General features: G+C 42.3%; 1 protein-coding gene across 3 annotated transcripts in view; it reads left to right on the top strand.

Annotated features, from left to right (window-relative positions):
- Positions 1-535: 535 nt before the first annotated feature.
- Positions 536-22,644, top strand: part of mllt10 (MLLT10 histone lysine methyltransferase DOT1L cofactor) — a 53,507-nt gene continuing 31,398 nt past the window's right edge. For all 3 annotated transcript variants that reach the window (XM_080020505.1, XM_080020504.1, XM_080020506.1), the window contains exons 1-6: positions 536-841; positions 4,721-4,800; positions 8,691-8,745; positions 12,949-13,058; positions 14,051-14,154; positions 14,416-14,509. In XM_080020505.1, the coding sequence (XP_079876631.1) occupies positions 733-841; positions 4,721-4,800; positions 8,691-8,745; positions 12,949-13,058; positions 14,051-14,154; positions 14,416-14,509 (552 nt within the window). In that variant the 5' untranslated portion in view covers positions 536-732. The remainder of the gene's footprint in view (positions 842-4,720; positions 4,801-8,690; positions 8,746-12,948; positions 13,059-14,050; positions 14,155-14,415; positions 14,510-22,644) is intronic.

Raw genomic sequence — 22,644 nt, 5'->3', positions numbered from 1 at the left:
TTAAGTACAACGTCTAACACACCGAGTACAACTCAAGTGGTTTCATTCAATTCGTTGTGAATACATGAAACGCACCGTACACTAAACACACTAAGTTTACTTTCAACACTTTCTTTTCACTCGGGCTACCTTTTATGTGGCAGATGTATTAATTTATTGACGTATTTATCGCACATATATTCGCTTGTTGATGTATTTGTCTATGTTCATGTATTTGCTGCACTTACCTCCATTTATTTTACGTGTTGACAACCAAACAAAAACAATCAACCGCGACTGTGACGAGCGCGCGGTGCCGTGTGGGAGCAAAATGGGCACGGGCGCCCCCCCCCCCCCGGGAACCAATCACACGCGGGCTTTCTGATGCCGTCAGACGCACGCAGGCCCGCCCGCGCGCGCGCGCTACGTGCTCTGCGGGCTGACGCGCTGACGCACTTCCCCTACCCCCCCCCCCCCCCCACGCCCCCCCCCACCCCCGGACGACGAGCTCCCTTCTTGTGGCGTCGCGCCGTGGAAGTGGATGTTTTGGTGGGAAAGTGCGACGTCGAAAAGCAACGCATAGCGCGTTCCCCAAACATGACGTTCCGACCCGGCGGGAGCTAGGGCGGCGGGCTAGAGCGTCGTGTTCCGCGGTGGCGGCGGCGGCGGCGGCGGCGGCGGCGGGTTCATCTGCGTCGCGACTCGCATGTCGGACGGTCTCCGGCGGACCACGACGGCTTGCGGGCGAATAACATGAAGGAGATGATCGGCGGCTGCTGCGTGTGCTCGGACGAGAGAGGCTGGGCGGAGAACCCGCTGGTGTACTGCGACGGACACGGCTGCAATGTGGCCGTGCACCAAGGTAAATAGTGTGTTTCCCCCCCACCCCCCCCTGGCTAGCCGTTAGCCGTTAGCCGGGAGGCTAGCGTCATCACGCTGCAAGGTTATGGAAGCCGTCAGGCTCCAGCCCGCTGTGGTGCGAGGCCAAGTCGCTTAAAGTGCGAATCCGCGAGAGTTTTTTTTTTTTGTTGTTGAAATTAAGTAATACATTTATATGTTTTTCATATTCGTCGCGTGTTTGTTTAGCTGGCACTCCGTTATCAACAGCCATTCGATGTGTTTGTGTTATGTATGTGCTGTGTCCGTCGTTGGTGGCGGGGTCCGCCTTTGCCGGCAGTTATTCACCTACAGGGCCCGCGTGAGAAGTGAATGACAGCTGCTCGCGGTGTGTATACTGGACATGGATGGTGAAGAACAGCAACCTCGGATGAAACGATGTCCCACCACCTCAAGTCAGGAAAACAAAAAAAAGAACGAACCTGTCAAACAGATGAAGGCATACTTTTTAGAAATGACAGTAACGGCCTCTGAGCAAAGTTGCAGGGGTGGGGGCTTCAATTTTGAGTGTCATCTTGGGACTAGCGTAATCCGCCCATCGCCGAAGAAGATCTTACGAATGACCACTGTCAACCATATCGAATTTTAACTTCCCAGGTTCCCTCGGAACACGCTGTAACCTGACTTGTCCCACGGCCAACTTGGGTAACAGTCTGCTTTTATAAATCCGATAGCCCAGCATTCAGTTGAAGCTTACACATTTTAAACCCCTGCAAACCAATTACAATGTGTTAGTGTACGCGCAATGCCATTCCGGTTAGATTGTTTTACTGTGTGCGCCGTGCTGTTTGCTGTCATTAATCAATGTGACAGTGGCTCCCAGGCTGTCCCTCTTAGTCACTTTATGAATAACTTATTTTGGAGAACATGCTTTGAATGCTATCGGGTTAAACATTTTAGTCATTAAACCGCATCTGTAAAATGCATGCATTGATATAGTCTGTCACACCCACTCTGTAATAAGTGTGACATAACAGACTGAAACAGGTGTTGGGCCACTTTAATACAATATTATTTCTCAATGTTAAGCTGGGGTTTACTGTAATAATAAGGTTAGCCTGAAAATGGGAACATAGATGGATAGCAATACAAATGAAATAAACCATACATATATTTTATGCCAAATGTATGCAGAATGCCACTGACCTGCATCCAGTTGGTAAGGCACGTCCAGTGAAACACTCTCTATAGTTGCCTTTGTCAAAATTTCATGTTTTGTACTGGCTTATATCTGATTATGCCAGAGGATGAGCTGGTCAGGGCAGATTTGAGATAACTCAAATTGATGAACAAAATATGTGAACGGAGGCTGTTAAGGCCTGACCCAACACTCGTAAACCTTTATGTTTTCCCCACACAGCAAGGGTGCTTTTGCAACTTTCTGCATCAGTTAAGGTTTATAACACAATGTCATTAGTACTGCTTGGTGGAAATAGAAGAGTATAATGATGGATATATGTATACATCATTCTTCTTTATTTTTGAAGAAGTTGTGCTCAATTTTGTTTTAATTTTTGACTCTTGTGTTGACTGCCTTTCATAAGCCCAAGTTCAGGACGATTGGCTGGAGGAGCCTTTAGTAATTGCATTTTATTTCTTTCTAATATTTCTACACTGATTTCTGAATTGGTCTTCAAACTGTATTTTTATATTTTAGGATTACTTGGCTACGTTACCCCTGTTTAGTTTCTATAATGTGTTGGCCTTAAACAGGGTTTTTCAATCCAGTCTTCAAGTACAGTTCTGTACATTCTAGCTCCAACTCTACTCTTGCAGACCTGATACCGTTAATTAAGGACCACTTGTTCTCATGACCCTCATTTAAATTGTATATATAGTAGTAGATTCATAGCTAAAAAGGCTGCACTTGAGGGATGGATTGGGAAACACTGGCCTTAAATATGTTGAAAGACTGACTGACTTGGCTCATGAAAATCTCTAGCGCTAAACAATTCAGCAAACATTTGCAATGTTTATTTCATATATTGGATCACAAAAGTTATCCTGACAATAAGTCTTTGGTGCTAAGAATCGTGATTGTACTCAATCAAGAGGTCTATGTTGATTCCTTCTCTTGTTTACATATTAAATTGAATATAAAGACAAAACCCACACACAAACCTAATAATGCTCTCTGTGCAAGTCATTTGCTCTACGTATATATTAAAATGAACCACATACTAAAGTATTTTGCATGGCGTGTTACACATCTGAAAGTGTCTACTTTAGGGCCAACGGTTTTGGAAAATAATCAAATTGCGATTTATTTCATTTAAAAAATTTTTTAGACCAATATTGCAATTGCGATTTAGCATGCAATTTTTTATTAAGTTCCTTATCTTCTGTATTATAAACTAAACAAATGCAATACATCACTATAGTATGATCAACACAACATTGGATAAAGTCAACATATGAAGTGTTCTTTCTCGTAGGCGAGGCCTACGTGTTATAATGAAATGAGATGAATTGATGCTTGAATTGATATGAATAACATAACTTTATTTAACCATTGAATTGTAAAAAGAAAAAACCTTCAATCACCTGTAGAATATTTACTAATTGATATAACTTCAAGCCCTGTTATTGTTCAGATCTGAAAACTAACATTCAAAAAATGTGCAGTGTTTCAGCAGAACTGTATAAAATTTTTCTAAAAATGTTGCGCGCATACATCCACATGCATCCTCTTTGTGTGTGTGTGTAAGAGAATGACGTTTGTCTGAGCACCGCTCTGTGTGCTCAGGGACAGCTTTATGATCATTAAGTATAAAAAAAACAACAAGCAAACAGCCAGTGTTCTGGAAGAGGCGCCGTCCGGACTCTACAGGTGTTCCGGGCTCTGCCAGCAGCACAGTGCACCGCAGCCTGGGCCGGATTCCGCAGGGTCACGGAGAAAGTTTTCTCATTACGCACGGTTGTCGTTTCGTTTGGAGATGTAAAATTAAAACGCACTATTCTGGCGCGCCGAATCCGATGGCTGAAACCCCATCGCTGGCGCACGCATCACTGGCATGCGCATCGCCTGCACGTGAATCTTCCGTACCGCCGGAGAGGGACACAGGTGCGCAAATTGCGCCCCGATCGCTCCCTCTTCGTGCTGCGGAGAGGGACCGATCGGGCGAGCTTTGCGATTTGAAAATTGCATTTCTATTACATTGCAATGTCGGTTTGAATTCGATTAATGGGTCAGCGCTAGTCTCGCCCACATTTGTCGGCACATTTTGAATAACATTTTTTGGCGGACTGAAAATATGCATACACTCTGGAGATAATGGTGCAAAATGTATCTGCCACAAACTTTGGATGTGGTTTCGGGCTCCGGTAATGAGAAAGAAATCTACTTGATCAAAGACCAATGAAATTTAGGTGTGAATGTGTGATCAGACTTCCATATAATCCCTGTATATTTACACAATCTGGTTTTCTACATTTCAAGTTATCCAACCGCAAACCAATCAGCAGGAGGCGTGTTAAAGCCAATTTGTAAAATGGGTTTTGTGATTATGGAGTGTGAGGTACAGTGCAGCACACAAATATCTTCTCTTGTCAATATGGTGCTAAATTGTAATTTATCTATCATGGTATTCTATTTATTGTGGGTGTGAAGGAGACAGCAGTCATGGATATGTGTGATATCTGGAAAGAGGTGTCAAGAATGTTATGTCAGTGGATGTGTGAATGCGGTTACCTTATATTTCCAGGACAAAAGCAAGTGCTTTTCAAGAAAGTGCTTTTCCAGGACAAAAGCTCCTTCTGGTGTAAGATGCAGTCCTTTGTTGTGGTTGTAACAGCTAACACCTCTTTCTTCTCTCCTTTTCCCCTCTGCTTATGCGCCTTGCAGCCTGCTATGGCATTGTGCAGGTGCCCACAGGACCCTGGTTCTGTAGAAAGTGTGAATCTCAAGAGAGAGCTGCCCGTGTGGTAAGTTTAAAAGTCCTTCATGCAGTTAAAAGTCCTTCATGCAGTGCACCTTCACAAGCATTGTGACTTTACAATACTCCTCTACTCTCTGCTTCCCGTTGAAGGAGAGTCATTGAAACGTTTTGTCTATTCTAATGGCTTTATTCTTTTAGGGCTACTTTATAAATCGTTTTTTTTTTTGAGTAAAGTCAAATTTAAATTTCATCCATGATTTGATGCCACATGACTGACAGTGACGCGTCAGTGTAACATCTTATGTGGGATGTGTTTTTGCATCTGCATTATGTCCGAGCTACACACGCTTAATATCGAAGGACTACGAGAATCTCCACCTTCATGGTACAGTCATACTCGAGTTGCAATGGAGTGTTTGGAACCAATAGTTAGTGGTGGAGACAAGGTGTAAATTTGTTTTTCCATTTTGGGAGACATGACAAGTTGTGTGCTAATCAAGCTCTATCTCGCTATGTATCACATAATTACACACAATAAGCCAAGGCATAAATAAGTATGACAATATATATCAGTATTTTCTCAGCTAGCAGAGATTTTCTTACCGTTCTTAATCCCCGCGGTTCTCTTTGAACAGTCGGCCTTGTCTCATCTTCCTCAGCTCCTATTTTGATGTTTCATCTCTTTTGCTTAATTTCCTCTTTCCTCATCTCCTCTGCATGTCCCTTGGTCTGTGGTATTGCTGCTTGTTAAATCAATATTATCATTCAACATCTGAGTGAAATTGAAGTAAGATGTATTTATTTAGTAATTTAGGGTATTGTGGTTTTGTATACTTCATTTCTACTGAGAAGACATGACCTACAATTTCTCACTGTATGAGGTCTGAAATATTAGTTTTATTAGAAAAGGGGGTTTTGTCCAATATCATATTTGCAATACTACAGCACAATATGATGAACCTCAGTTAGATTGTTTTACACGGGGTGAATTCATGCGTAGATATCTTCTGTATAACGACAATGTCGAAAATGTCCTCATTATCAATGATTCTATATTGACCATTCCTAATTGGCTCACACTTTTTCTTCATAACATTCAGCTCAATGATGCCTTGTTATAACCTCAGTACTATTATATATAACAATGAACCTCCAATTTCATTTCTGTCCAACATTATTTGTTAGAGTAGCCTTGAAACGATGCTGCTGGATTCCAAGTTCCAGTACATGACTATTACTGAACAGTTCAGACATGGAAAGGTCATTTGTTGTCATTAGGACACGATAACCTTGAATCAATCCATTCACACTGTTAGAGACCTCTATCCTTCTCCTTTTTTCTAACAAACATGTCATTGTCATTCTTGATATCTGAACTTTTAATTGTTCTTCAATGATCATATTCTATTGCCTATTTTAGCTAATACTGACATCAGTCTGATACCAGTATTGTTATCTAGTGCTGTCACCATCATGAAACTCCAGTTCAGGATTAATTGTCATACAAATTCGATTAATAGCCAATAGACATAAAGATGATTAAAAAAAAATTTTTTTGTTCATTTTTGCCATTAAATTATAAAGCCCCTCTCCTACTTTTGCTGAAAGCCGTAAATCTACCGGCAATGTTCCGTATTGGCATCACGCGGGAATGGGAGCTGATCTCGATGTTCCGTAAAAGTCATTCCGTAAATTTCCCCACCGTTGAAGTAGTATCGTTCTGGCAAATTACCAGAATGGCTGTGAATGGAAGTGTGTTGGAATGGAAGCAACAACATTTCTTTAAAGAAGTGGTGGAGCCGAATCCAAACAGAGCACAAATATAAAAAACAAAAAATAGTGAGGGGGGGGCATTTTGGAAAAATGTTGAGTCCGATCTGCTGAGTCCGATTCGGCTGCAAAGACGAGAGAATGAAACATGTCCAGCCTGGAGACAGGTCTTTTTATTCCTACATTTTAATCATTTGTAGGAATTGACACTTGACATGTCTTGTACAGTTAGGGGTGCAGTGCGACCTTGCGGGGACATTGTGTTGCCTAGTCTCGCGTGATATTAGACACCTCTCGAGCGAGAATGATGTATACGAAACAGTCATCTATGTGGGAACAAACTCCATAAGGAGCTTTTCCGTAAAGGAGTCTGTGTAAATGACTATCTAGTGCCTTTTCTGGATATTTTAAATCCAGCAATGTTATGGATTCCATGTGGCGGGGGGGGGGGGGGGGGGGGGGGGGGGGGGGAGTGCTTATGCCTATAATACCTTCTAAAGATGTAAACCTATCAAAAATAAAAAAATAAAAATCCTTTTTGTCTTTGTAAACAGAAATATAAACAAGGCAGACATGACAGGACTAATAACCTCAATCAACAAAAGCTTTTACAAAGAAATTACTCAAAATGGCGCAACTAATAATCACAATAAATTAAGTATTGTTCAAATAGGCCATTACATTATGGAAAATATAAAAATCGACAACTTCGATCACATTATTAAAAGGTTATTACACTCACTTGTGGTGGTGCTTTCCATTTTCCAGCTTTATTGTTCTTCAATACCAGTATTATTTGTATAATTCCATGCTCGCTACTATATATTAACCATGAAGGGTAATTCTCAGTAGAGACTGACATTTTTATGTACTATAATGTAATTGTTCCTTCTTTTTTTCAACTTCCACAAATATAAAGACAGAATATTGTCAGCCAAACTGTCTGTACTGCATTTGCAGAAGTGAAAGAAGGTTGCCTTGGCATGCTTGCCTGGGCTTTGTTTGTAAGACTGTTAAAAATAAACAGCAGACAGACAGGATGGGATAGAGTGGTGTTGCCCTTCTTAGGATAGCTCCAAATATATCACCATCTCCACCATGTGACATACAGTAGGGTGATCACCTCTGTTTGTCTCAGGCTGGCCTACATTTTCATTCTTTGTTGTCTCAATTAGCTCCTTATCAATACATTATAATTTATTAGAAATAACTGATCACACTGATTGACTGGCTATTGCACCAATGAAATCATTTGAATGATCTTTTGTGTTTATTGAGCGACTTTAGGTTCGGGGGTCAATCAACCTAGATCAATCGATTGACACAATGGGCAACAATGCTATCAAGTCTATGCGCAGCGAAACAATCTGTTGATTTTGTTATTTGCAAGACTGTGAAAAACGCGGACATGGGAACAACAAGGAAAACCCACATTTTAGAAGTAGAATTTATGACGGGTTTTCTGAAACGAACATGTGTTTTGAGGTAGGAACATTGAAGCACCTCTGAAGGTCTCGCCGTACTTAATTAGCGAGGTCACTCTGTTTGTTTTGGCAGCTAGAAAAACTGGCGGGAAACGGGGGATAATGAATACACATGGAGACTGTTCGAGCCCGACCGTCAGAACCTCTCTGCCGTTGCAGAATGGCGTTGACACTTCTAACTGGTCGGGTGTAGATTAGACGTACGGACACTTGACACTTGGGTGTGTGCGCTTGTCAGCCCGTTTGTGGTTAAACGGTTCAGGGTGGCGCGGACCGGTCCCAGTCCTGTTAGGATTAAGAGTATAGCACGGATAATTCCCATGAGAGTGCGAGAGACATACACACGCACGCACGCACACACACACACATACACACGCACACACACACACACACACACACACACACACCCACAGAAAGATCTACGCTCACGTGGCAAATAACGGCTGTGCTTTACAAGCGAGTTTGTGGTTTTGTGTCAAAGTTAGTACAGCGCTGCAATCTCTGCACACACCTCTCACCCCACATGGCCCGGTAACCTCTGACACCCAACTATTTGCTCCAGTTACTTTTTCATCGGCTGGCAAGATGCCACACATTCTTTGTTTTGTTTACCTACTTTTTTTATTTTTTTATTTTTTTTAATATTCTGCTATTTTTTTTTTTTTCTTCTTTCTGCCTGCAGAGGTGTGAGCTGTGTCCCCACAAAGATGGAGCCCTCAAAAGGACCGACAACGGAGGTAGAATCTCTCTCTCACACACACACATACACACACACACACACACACACACACACACACACACACACACACACACACACAAACAGCATCTTGTGTACTTTAGTTATTAATCTTGTGTCAGAGACAGCTTTAAGGGGTGAAAGCATGCTGGGAGAGTTATGTCGCTGTTGCGTGTGTGCGTGTGCGTGTGCGTGTGCGTGTGCGTGTGCGTGTGTGTGTGTGTTGGTTGCAGCTCGGCTATCCATGCCAATTCAAGTTTTATGTGTGTATGTGTGCGCATGTGTGTGTGTTTATGAGGGGGCGGACCAGGCTGGGTATAGTGCGTGGCCTGTGAGGAGTCTTCTCTCTGGGTTCATTGGGAGGTCATCTTGGTGGAGACTGTAAATATTCTCTCTCTCTCTCTGTGTGTGTGTGTGTGTGTGTGTGTGTGTGTGTGTGTGTGTGTGTGTGTGTGTGTGTGTGTGTGTGTGTGTGTGTGTTTAGGTCAGTCAGTGAGAGGCACAGCTGTGGGATTGTGTCCAGGCCTGCAGGGAGGCATCAGGGCAACACTAACACACACAGTTTTACTACTTTCTCTTTTATTTTACCCTTTCCATGACCCCGCTCTCCTTCTCTCCCTTTCTCTTTCCTTTGCTCTCACTACTTCTTCTCTCCTCCTCCTCCTCTCAGGCTTATCTGTGAGATAGTTTCTGTTATTTCAGGTGGAACAGCAGTGACGTCGGCTCCACACAGACTGTTGCATATTAGCATGTGTATAAAATATTCCTTCTCTATTGTACCAAAGCCGCCTCATCCTAGCTTGTTGATGTCCATTAGACACGAGTGCTTTCTTTAGCCCTTTAAATAATCCTGTGTGCACACATCAATGTGTCTAACATGCTCACACTTTTTGATTAGTTTAATTACTTTAATTGTTGCATAGTTTATACTTCCGTTGCTCTCTGTGTTCACAAAAACAAACAAACAGAATTGAAACAAAAACTGAAATGACAGTAATTGCTGGTGTGCTCGTCTCAGTGTTGATTAACATGGAAGTCTAAAAAGCTGTCTCTATCTGTGATTCGTAATCAGAAGTTGCGTTGCAGATGAAGCGACAGCGGTTGAGACCTTGAGTTTAAGCAAAGTCTGGCCTGTCAGTCGCCCCAGTTCCTCCTCTGAATAAGGGAAGCTTTGTTAGTGACTTTTGGGGTGAGAAGTGCTAGTGGCTGCGTTGTGCAGTGAAGGCCGTGCCACTTTTATAGACCTGTTTTATAGGCCTCTTCCAGATTCTTGCAGGGACTTCAAAACAACAACATGCCCCCATTTCACACCCTCTCCCTCCCCTCTGTCCCGCCCTCTGCCCTGGCTCCCCCTGTCCCACTCATCAGGTCAAAGGCAGGTCAGGGGTTCAACTGTAAGTTTAAGCCTGTTTTTGTTTCCGCCATGGGGAAAAACAGACACCTCCGGCGTGGCAGGAGGCTCCCACCTCCGTTTGACCTCCCGTTCACCTCCTTCGGCTCCTCATAAAATCCTTGTCAGCTCTATGATGCCCCCTCCCCAACCATCATTCTACTGCTCCCATTTGCCCCTGTCTTCACTGACAGGCAGCTGTGTGAATCTCTGCATGTGTGTGTTAGGGCTACTAGTTATTTAGCTTTAAGTGTGTAAACGGTCAGTCCAAACAACCTATTCAAAATGTTGAAAACACTGTAAACATCTAGAAATATGACTCCCAGTCCCCCAGAATTGTTTCAAGCCTTGTTGTGTATTGACATGCTCAGCTTCAGTCGGATAGTGGGGCAGACAGTTGGAAGTTTATATTTATATTTCTGTGTCGTTAATGGGCGCTGAGCAATTAATCGTTGCATTAGTGGTCGGAATTATGTTTTATTTTGGTTCAGCTTTGGGGAAAGAAAAGTGTGTGTGTGTGTGTGTGTGTGTGTGTGTGTGTGTGTGTGTGTGTGTGTGTGTGTGTGTGTGTGTGTGTGTGTGTGTGTGTGTGTGTGTGTGTGTGTGTGTGTGTGTGTGTGTGTGTGTAAATAGAAATAATACGGCATATGTGACATTGACTCTCACCACATAACACTGCGACAAATAGAGATGCACCGATACACTGTTTTTTCGTTCCGATACATATGTGCAGGTACTGATTCCGATACCAGAGCTCTTATTTATCTTATTGTTGTTGTTGTTGTTGTTGGTATTAAGTGTGAGGTTAAATGAGGCTGTAGTAAACCACACAGCACTTCTTATTAAAAGAGCAAAACATATATAATGATCGATTACATTTAAATCTATCCCAAAGCAATTTATTAGAATTTGTGTTAAGTTTGCTTCACATACTTCATATTTCACCTTCACAGACAAACAGGTGTAGGTTTTCAAAGTGAATAGTTGAAAAGAAAACTGAAAAGATCAAGAACTGGATCAGAACCTGGACCTTTGGATTGTATTGGAACGGCCGTGGAGTAGGGACTTTTATTTATTATTATTTATTAAAAAAATTCTACTCCAGGTAGATCATAAACCGTTGAATCTAAAAAGCACTTGAAATCGAGTGAGAAATGTAAAAGCTTAGTGCTTTTTATCCAGAAAAAACACCGCTTCTTCGTTGACTTGTATGTGACAGGCCGGTCCTGCCCGTTCCAATACGGCGGCGACGTTGACGTAGGATTATTTTGGTTTTAAACAGGACGTTACCAGCAAGCCAAAGGACGTATCTGTGGTTTTAAATCCCCATCTGGTGATTCGTTTCACTGTGGCGCTGCACGAATAGAATTACAACTCCCAGTAGCTCCATGGCGGCACATATTATATACATCTCAATGAATAAGTCTTATTTTGAGGACCAACACAGCTGAATGGCTGCTTCAATCCGCCCAACTCCAACTGTCAGTTCCTGTTCGCGCACACTTTGAAATGCCTTTTACAGGTAAATTATTTGCCGAGTTGAATCCGCGAGGAGGCAGACTTTGGAATTGAATTTGGATCCGCACGTGGATCGGCAACATCAGTCCGATGTCCGATGACCGATGAGTGAATGAGTGACGTCAATATCGGCACCCCATACCGATATTGGATCAGATCGGTCCCATCTCCAAATAATGTTACAAAATCACTGTATTAACTAAAATAAATATATAAAAATTGGTAGAGAAACTCACTGTTAAGAAAAAGTCTCTATGAGAGAATACCATTTTATTGTTGCCTCTCCCTTATTTAAGCAACATTAATCATATAAAACAAAAATCGGCTGTGTGGCACAAGGGTTAAAGGATAGCTTTGCTATTTTTCCAACACGGTTCTAAATCATCTGAACCAATATTTTACTAAGGCCTGGGTTGGAAAAATTTCAACCTTTAACAGTCAGCATTTAGGCTTGTGCTGATTTTGGTCATCGTAACATTACAATATAATTCAATGTTGTCTTCAAGGTTGCATTACAGTGAAGTCATTTTCTGAACTTAATTAACTGTTCAAGCTGTCCTTATCAATGCCTTTAGCTGCTTGGTCTTAAAATCCATATTACTTATCGGTCAAAAATATGGTGATATTTGATTTTGTCTATCGCCCTGCCCTATGTTTAGGTTATCATAAGTTAAGGTGTAGCAAGCTTACTAGGAGCTAGCTAGATAACTTGACAAGATAGATTGGTGAGCAAACTGACAATATTTTGAGTTCTAATTAGCTAACCAGTTAGCGGTCGTTTTTTAATTTCCATCACATGGCCATGGTGTGTGCTCAGGCAGTGCGTGGTAGAGAATTGGCGTCCAGCCAGCCATCAAATTGTCTGCGGGTTGCATATATTTCCATTTCCCTCAAGAGACTTGCAAGCTATTATAATTGTATTAGCTGTGTTATGTAATGTTATGTATAGGTTGTCATATTATGTTTCGGGGACTGGCCTTAATACTTCAACTATTGCGCCATGTTAATCTTTGTGTGCTGGCCCCTTCTCTTCTTGCTGCAGCCAGGTCTGGCAGTAGTGTGCGCACCAGATCAAGCATCCAGCTTTTGAAACCCCAGCTTCAAACGGCACTGTGCTGAGGCTCCCGAGTGCAAATTACCAAATTTCTATGTGTTCATTTCAGTGTGTGCATGTGTAGGTTTGGTCATCTTCTTGGCGATGCATTCTGCATGTGCTACTATTAGTTGTGAGGTAATGCCCCCCCCCCCCCCCCTTTGTGAGTGACACTAATAGTTCTCTGTGGTGTGTCTTTGCAGGCTGGGCCCATGTGGTATGTGCTCTTTACATACCTGAGGTGGAGTTCGCCAATGTCTCAACAATGGAGCCCATCGTATTACAGTCCGTACCGCATGAGCGTTACAATAAGGTGAGGAGAAATAGAAACTCAAAAAGCGGACGTATTTGGAAAGTAAAACACGGACCCTGAAGAACACAATCTGGGCCCTCGTGAATGTGCAAAAGTTTTATTTTTAAAAGTCAACTTGATGTTAAAGAGTCAGCTTAACACATTGACAAATCATTATATGGAAAAAGCTTATATTTAATACCAACTTAATTAAACTGGCTGAGCTTAATTAAACTGTCTAATGTATACCATCCAAGATAGTGCTCTCTCATACTTTGTCTGCTTTTGTTTATTTATCCTGGCTCAAGCAACATTTCCTTTTTTTTTTTTTTTTTTTTTTTTTTTTTTTTTTAAACCAATGCTGTACGTTCTGTACAAAATTGTCACTGACAACAAGCATACTAAGCATACTCTACCAATAAAGCCAGATTGTGAAACTTGTATTGGGCTGTAAAGAGTAAATATCAATATCAAACCGTCCTCACTCTGACATTTGAGCTCATCATATTTTGTAATTTATAATGGAAAAAGGCAATATACAGTATATTTGGACAAGAACAGAACTGCTGCCCTCCATGTCTAAATAATACTTCTGAAACAAAATCCTTGTAGAGGATTTGTCAAACATATTGTTGACACAAATCCTATTTTGAAATGCTGGATTATAAAAATGTAAAGACTTATGATTCATTGCTGTTTCAATTTCTGTATTGATTTGGTAAATGGCAATATTGAGTATAATATAAAATTGGCAGCATTTCTCCTTATGTGTAATACGTCAGTATAGCTGTATAGAATCGTATTGTGATCGTTCGTATTGAATCAAATCAGATCCTGCCCAGCCCTCACTTTGACACATCACTTCTTTCAATTGTGTGTGTGTGTGTGTGTGTGTGTGTGTGTGTGTGTGTGTGTGTGTGTGTGTGTGTGTGTGTGTGTGTGTGTGTGTGTGTGTGTGTGTGTGTGTGTGTGTGTGTGTGTGTGTGTGTGTGTGTGTGTGTGTGCGCGCGCAGACGTGCTACATCTGCGAGGACCAGGGCAGAGAGAGTAAAGCAGCGTCTGGGGCCTGTATGACTTGTAACAAGCATGGCTGTCGGCAGGCCTTTCACGTGACATGGTGAGGACCCTTCATTCCACGGCAAGGTCGACTCCTTGACTCGGGCTCTCGCGCATCGATTTTAAGAATTTGCATTAAACTTCGGTCGGCAAGACAGAAAGGTTGCGATGCTCCTTCGTAGAATATTTATTGATGACCCTATGCAGTTGTGATGCAAAGCTATTATGACACATGTAGGACCAAAGATTCTTCAGGATTGCAACTTTTAAATAGGTTTGCACATGTCAAACCCATATCTAATCCTTGCTGTCCACACCTCAGTGCCCAGTTTGCTGGGCTGCTGTGCGAGGAACAGGGGTCGGACGCAGACAACGTGAAGTACTGTGGATACTGCAAGTACCACCACAGCAAACTGGTAAGTCTGTTTTACTCCAAAATACCACTGGGAGAAATGCAATGCAAATGTTAATATATACCGAATAACAGATTGTATAAGGAGTTACAATTATCTAATTTCAACCGAGTTTGAACAGATTTACTCAAATCTCTACACATGAACAGATAATGCTACAGGTTTATTTGAGCTTGTATTATTAATAGCGTGACCCTCAAGTCTTGCACTTCTCTTTATTTTGCCTAACCTTGTTTTCAATGTCTACTGAACTTCACATATGTGGCCCTGTTTACACCTTGCATTAACATGCGCCTTGGATGATCCGATCACAAGTGGACAGCTTGTTTGTTCACGCCCGGCATTAGAACGCATCTTCACATGCATCTTGAGTAACCGCTTGTGATCGGATCTAACTTACCCGCTCTATATGTAAATAAACACGTACATCATTTCCATTTGCAATGGCCAAATGCGAAGACCTTGGCGCGTGGGCAAAATCAAAACAATACAGGCTGAAATCTTGGTTGCAGTGTGTACTGCATTCAGCACAGGGTTCAGGCTGAACAGATTTATTTAGTTTCCTGATTTTCTTGTATGGAAAATTAAAAAAACGTGAACATAACTCAGAATTGGAGAGGAGTGCTTTTCTTCTCTAAACACACTTTTCCTGTGTTTTTATTTTAGGTGTATTTATTTTCGTTAGTTTCCTGCTCGCATGAAACGAATATTTTGAACACAGCTAAGGGACTCTTTGGTTCCATGTTGGATCACTGCGTGATGGAGAGAGAGCGATCTCCGGTCGTCTGCGCATTCCAGTTCCCGTGCCTCCAAACAAAACATATTAAACAAAGTGTGTTTTTATTTTAGATGTATTTTCTCCATTTGTACATGCTTACGCAGAGGACGTCAGTTGAGTAGGCTGTCCTTCAATGTGGCCCAGGACACATTCGCGTACACGCTGCTAGAAGAATGTGGCCATCTCCGAATTGGGTCTGAGTGATCTCAGTGCGTCTTGGGTGCGTTCACATCTGTACTTAGAGCTAGGGTTGGGTACCATGACTTGGTATTAAACGGGCCCCGGGACTAAATTATTAAAGACAATAGAATCGATAAGCTCTGATGTTACCAGTACTGTTAACAGTAATGGGAGAACTTAAGAAAATAGATTTTCTATTTATTTTGGCTTTATAACCCATTTGTAGTTTTCAATTACATTAAGGCAACACTATGTAACCTTTTTACCTTAAAATAACAGCTTCAAAAATCATTTTGATGGTACACTGACTTGGAATCTGGAGAATTGCACCTCTTTCATACCCGCCTATTCGTGCACTATGTAACTTTGGTGTTCAAGTTTACTTCACGGTTTGTGGCACGATGTCACTTCCTTGAAGTTTGACCTCGGTTACTACCGTTTTTTTGCCTGGTAAAATTTATAAGATATAAAAAACAAAACCTCTGATTATAAACCTGCAGGGGAAAATGTCCGGCAATATTGCTCATACAAAACGTAGCCGCTCCACCACCCCGGCTGCGCAGATGAGACGGGACAGTGGTGTGCATTTTATTTGCGTGTGTAACATAGACAGAAACGTGACCGATAAGTTTCAAATTTGTCCGGTAAAATAAATTATATATCGGACACCGGACCAAATTTTAAGACAGTGGTAATCGCACTTAGAAACTGTAGAGGCGCCAAATACCAGAAGTTAAATTATGCTGCTTTAAGATTTTCGTTTAAGAAGCATTTTCACCATTATCCGTAGAGAGAGCTGTCCTCTCTCACTCCCGCTCCATCGCCGGAGATATGTGCGATGGGGGCGGGGCCATCTCCCTCTGCCTGGAACACAAACACACACACACGCACACGCACGCACACACACACGAGGAGACCCTGCTCTGAGTGAGTAACAATGGCACAGCAATCACAGATTGCGAACCGACCACCCCCTCTTCATGCGTAATGTGCATAAAATAAAGCAGTGTTCATTCTGCACTCAATTTTTATTTTTTATTTTTATTATTATTATTATTATTTTTTAAAGAACTAATAAGAGTACCGTTTAAGTACCGTTTGATGAGCTGTATCGGTAAGAGTAATAGTATCGTTTAAATATTAACGATACCCATCCCTACTGAGAGCTGTCCACTTGTGATGTGATCACCCAAGACTCATTATAATGCCAGGTGTAAACAGGGCCCATGTCTCTCTACATTTCCTTTGTCAGCGTAACCTATTTTCTATAACCTTTTCCCGGAGACTCAATTTAACTTTTTAGTTTGGCCTCTGGGTGCTGTGTGCATTGCGTGGACCTCCTCGGTGTGGAGTTCCCCATGATACTGTGTGCATGCTGTCGTTTTGAAGGAGGTTTGCAGTAAAGTCATTTTCAATGACAGCCTTTGTGGTTTCACCTCTCAGTGACAATTTCAGGTGGCACCTTGAACTATTACTACGCTCATACACGCGCCTTTTGGATGAGGGTGTTAATTTAATCTTCCTACAACCATCGTCTGTTGCTGTGTTTGTGTCCAACCTCTTTCCGTACCTCCCCTCAGTGCTGTTCTTTCTTTCCCTATGTCTTTTCCTCCCTCAGTTGTGTTTCTACTTACCCTTTCCTGCCCATTCTTCTTCTTTCTCACGATCCTGTTCACGCTTGTTCTTTTGTTTACTTCAATGCCCACAGTCTGCTGCTACCGCGTTCCTGTCTCTCATTGTTTCTTCCTCCCTCTTCCTCTCTTTCAGCTCCCTCTGTCCATCTCCATTTCTCCACATCCTGTCTCCCACCTGCAACCCTAACACACTTTTCCTTACCGTTTCCCTCTCTCCTTGCTTTTATGTGTAGAAAATACGACCTTGGCCTCAGCCTGGAACTAAGTGAAAGGCTTTATGTAACTAATTAAAAATATGAATGGGTAATAGACACAAAACAATATATGAATTATACTTCTTGCTTTTAAGGCTGTTGACTGAAAAGTTGCTATCTGTAAGTTAACATGCCAACCTTTTTATATTCCCATCTTTCACTACTCTGTCCACCCATTTGTCTGTCACTGCCCCCCCCCCACACACACACACACACACACACACCTACACCCCAATAGAGGGTTAGTCTGTACATAGAGTTTCGTCATTTCTCGTACAACTTCACTCTCTTTAGATAATTGCTTTGTCAAATGTTATTTTCAGGCACTTCCTTTTTGGAATTTTGTGGTTACACTTTCAGCCTTTTTTCTATGTTTGGTCATAAATCTCACACAGCATGGTTGATACAGCCTGTTGGTGTCAAAAATTGTTATGAATATTGATCACATTGGTTTGTTTTGGCGCAAGCTAAAAGTGTTTCTACCAAAAAGTATATTTGGAATCTTTTCTGTCGGGCAAATTCATACCCTAAAATCACTTGTGCTGTAGGTTAAGACAGAGTAATTCAGAAGGCAATATAGTATTTTCCCCCTAATACCTGACTAGATTAAGTGTAACATTTGTTTCAATAGAGAGCATATGATTTTGTCTAAAGGAAAGTAATCCTTAACCAGCCCACATATAACGAGAGAGAAGTAGGATGTTTACGTAAACTAGTGAGCTGGCAGATTGAATCTGAATACTGTCAACAGTCTCCCTTTGGTGTGAAATATGGGGATGCTCCGATATTTATATCAGATGTCTGTCCGATACTGACCCAAATAGCTGTATCGGGGATCGGCGATTATGGGGCCAACCTATTCAAGTCGTCGTGGTGATGACGTGCATGTACTATGTCATCAGCAGTGTGCCAGTAGACCCGTACATTTTGCTAGAAGCAGAGTTAACGGCATGCTAAGGCTCAGAAGTTTGGCGCTATTTCACGCAGGCCACGCCAACAAGTTCTACGGCTACTCGGGATATCTGCAAAGCCAATGTTTCAAGGGGTGGCGGTAGCACTGCAAAATATAACACAACCAACTTAATCAAGCACATCCAGAAGCTTCATGCCAAAGAACAAACCAGCCAAACCAAAAAAGGGGACTATTCGAACAAGCAATTAACTTTATCGGGTGCATTGCAAAGATGCGAGAAACTTTCCAGTGATAATGTGAAATCGACAAAAATAGCAGAAAAGGTTCTGGATGAGCAACCCCTAACAGTTGTTGAAAATGAGGCCTTCCGCCCCTGATCAACACTGGGAACCACAGCACAGTTTGCCATCCTGGAATTTTTTTCTTGAGACCGCTCTACTTGAACAAGCAAAAAATTTTGACGGATCACACCCAAGTGATGCGATTTTGACTGCCATAAAGGAAATGCTTGATCAGTGGCATATTCAATTGACACAAATGCATGTTATTATGCAGGACTATGCTAGCAACATGGAAAAAAATCCATGGGCAACATGGGAGTGGGCAACTTAGGCTGCATTGCACATACAATGCAGCTCGTAGTCAAGGAGGGGCTACTGTTAAAGGGGAGTGGGAGTGATGGCATTGCAAGTGTTAGACAGATTGCGGGGCATTTTAAACATTCTCCACTTGCATATTCACGCCTACAAGATATTCAGATCGAGATGCAAATGCCACCTAAACCCCTGCAACAAGACGAGGTGGAATATAACTTATTTTATTTATAGTCTTCTGGAACAGAAGCGAGCCCTTTCTGCTTATGTTGCCAACCATGAACTGCCCATTACACAGACAGCCAACCAGTGGGCCTTCCTGAAGAACTATGATTGTTCTAGCACCATTTGAAGAGATAACCAGGAAGGTAAGCTCAGCCGCTTCCTCCACCACTGGTGTAATTCCATCTGTGACCGAAAAGTCAAGTCTCCCATTGCTATGGAAAAAGAGGATCGTCTCGGATTAAAACAACGAAAACAACCCTCCAACAAGCTGTCAACAGACGATTCAGCACCGTGAAAGATGAACCCCTATACACACTTGCCACTTTGCTTGACCCAAAATATAAAGTTAGGTAAAACTGTAAACCTATTACAATAAATTATAAAATATATAATATAGGATTTCTAGGGCTGCCCCCTGAAAGTCGACGAGTTAAGTTATCAGTCGGAAACCCATCATTTGACCGATTCTTCAACTCTAGCGCTCGTTTATTTTCATGTATTTATTATTTTATTGTTTTCATTCATTGTGCATTACAATAGCAAGATAAAACAAATAGAAGCTTACAAAATGCACAGGGATAACATTTCAATGGGGAATTATAAATAAGGGGAGTCATAAATATTTTTTATACCTGTGAATTGTTCGGACACAGACGCCAACACGGCTCTCCGTGCGCCACGATTGCTGTGCCCCGTTCTTCCAAATAAAACAGCTAAAACCAGTGTGGGGACGGGGCAGGGAGGAATTGGGCACGACTCGTTAGGATTATTTTCTGCACATAATACATGGAGGTGGGGTGATCGCATGGAGAGGGAGGTTTAGGCATAACACATGGAGGGACTAAATATTTTTTTCCGGGGGACAATGCCCTAATATTTTAAGATTTTCTTAACTGTGGAGTCAACAGACAGTTTCCTGGCCTTGCTGCCACTGCCTCAAAATTCCTCTGTATCCCCATGCACTAGAGACGCTGGCAAGATATCAAGCAGGTTTAACATCTGGTCGTGTCGTGTGACAGGCTACAGCCAATGAGAGCAGACATGGAGTGAGGGGGAGGGGAGGAGTCGAGAAGGAGAGACAGAAAGTTGTGTAGTGTGAACAGTACAGCGATCTGACAACTTTGAAAGTCGTGTAATGTGTCCATGGCATTAGCTGCATGCTAGCAGGCTCCGGAGCCGCGACCTGGCCTGCGCCTGAAGACTGAGCAGGGAGCACCGAAGAGCGGGGAGACCCGCAGGCAGAGGGCCGCGATTTGAGAGGAGGCAGAAGTCCGATGGCTGCGTGTAGGACTTGCCAGCTTTCATTCTCACAGTCGCCGCTAAAAGAGGACATCTTCCATTTGCAGGAGGAACTCAGGAAAAAAGACCAACTTTTTTTAGATTTTACAACTGTTGCCTCTGTCCAGGCCAAATGCCCATATCCTTCTTGGGTGTGTGGAGTATTCTGGAAGATTGCCTAGCATCTGATACCACTCTCCTATGGACTGGCCTCCTTTCCACGGGAGGTGAGCGGATTCCACCTGTTGCCCTGCCAGTTTTGACTGAGGAACTGTACCTCAGACTTGGAGCCAAACCCAAAAGCTGAGCTTGTTCCACCCAGACCCATGGACCTTGATCAAGGGCAAGCATCAATGGGGTAAGCGTTTCCCTCATGTGTCTCTGCCCAAGCCTCTTCAGTTGGAGAATAAATTTCAAGCTTTGGAATCGCTGGAGGGACCATCTTCTGTGCGCCTGAGGTCCTCTGCTGTTGCCTATCTTGATGGGCCAATATCCCCCCCGCTCGGTCATGCCCATCCAGTCTGGTTTTTACTGCTGCTCCCTCCGTGGTTCACTCTCTGCCTGTTGCGGTGGAGCGTCCCCCGAGTGCTCCCATCACGGGGCCGGCCAGTCCTCTCACACCCGTCAGTCTCATGTAGCGGTCTCCACTGGGAAAACATTTTGCTTCCCGGGTGCTCTCGTTAAGGACATTACTGCCTCTGCCCCTCAGCTGCGGGAACAGCTCTGCGTCTGCTGTTGTTGTTCATGTGTGTGTCAACGATATTCACCACAAGTACTCGGAGGAATTCAAGAAAGACCATGTCTGCCTCCTGGATAGACTGCTGGATTCTGGTAAGCAGTGCATAATATCTGGCCCACTGCCTGCACCTTGTTTTGGTGATGTAAAATTTGGCCACTACTACAACTCCACGTCTGGCTCAAAGGCTATTTGAGCACTTAGAGACATTCGCTTTGTTGACAATACTTGCACTTTGACAACAAAATATAAGGAAGTAAATGATTTAATCCTTTCTCTGGATAAGGAGGAGTGTATTGCCCTTTTCATTGATTTGTCTAAAGCATTTGACACAGTGGATCATACTCTCCTATGGATAGACTTCAATTGGTTTTGACACAAATGCATGTAACTGGTTTCGCAGTTATCGTACTGGCAGAACTCAGGCAATAGCTGCGGACGGTCATCAATCTGCTTTCCTTGATGTTACAAAGGGGTACCACAGGGCTCAATACTAGGTCCTATCCTGTTCACATTGTACATAAATGACCTGGGCTCATTAGTTAGAAAGGGCTCTATTCATTATTATGCCGATGACAGTTATTTACTCATCAGTGCCCTCTATTGATAAAGCATTGTCTAATTTAAAGTCAGATTTTCTGACTATTCAAAACTTAACTTTAAAACTTAAACTTAAGCTTTTACTAACTCCAGAGACTAATGAAAATGCTCTTCACAAGATCCCAAATGAAAATACTTCAAGTTTAACTACAATAACTATACTACAATAAATATTAATTAACTACAATAACTGGAGCTCAAATTAAATAGGTCCCATGTTATAAGTACCTCTAGGTATCTGATTAGATTAAAAATTATCTTTTCAAACTCATGTTGAGGAACTGACTAAGAACCTTAAGTTTAAATTAATTTTTGTTTTTTCACTTTTAGCAGTGGGTCGCAGATTGTTCAGGCAACATTTTTATCAGCGCTTGCCTATGCAGATGTCATTTACATGCATGCTGCTGTCCATACCCTCTAGCCTCTTGATGCTGTGTATCACAGTTCTCATAGATTTGCAGGTGACCGTTTTAGAACCCCTCATTGTAACCTCTGAGAAGGTAGGGTGGCCCTCACTTGCCACTCCAAGGGTACAACACTGTCTTTTTTTGGTTTACAACAAAGCCATCCTGAATTAGCTGACATTTTATCGATCATCACTTTTAGAAATATGGGATACCATAGTCGTTCACAAGAATGCATTACCTTAGATATCCCATTAATCAATACGGAACTGGGAAAAACTGCATTCTACTATATGCTCCTCGTAGGTGGAATAAGCCTCAGGACTCCCTTAAATTGGACAGATTTTTTTAAACCTCTGTCGAACGATCTTTTATATAATGAATGCTCCTGTTTTTCTTAATGTGTCTTGCTTTTTCCCTGGATAATGCACTTGTTTCGTTGTCTCTTTCTTGTGTTTTTATTTTATTTTGGTATTTTGTAGGTAATTTGGTTTGTGTATGGGTTAGGGTTAGGGCTGCCTGTCTGTCTATCTAACAACAGGT

Source organism: Zeus faber (genome assembly GCF_960531495.2).
Source record: "Zeus faber genome assembly, chromosome: 19".
Taxonomy (NCBI): Eukaryota; Metazoa; Chordata; class Actinopteri; order Zeiformes; family Zeidae; genus Zeus; species Zeus faber.
Note: the sequence above shows the minus strand (reverse complement) of the source record. Positions and strands in the feature narration are given on the sequence as shown.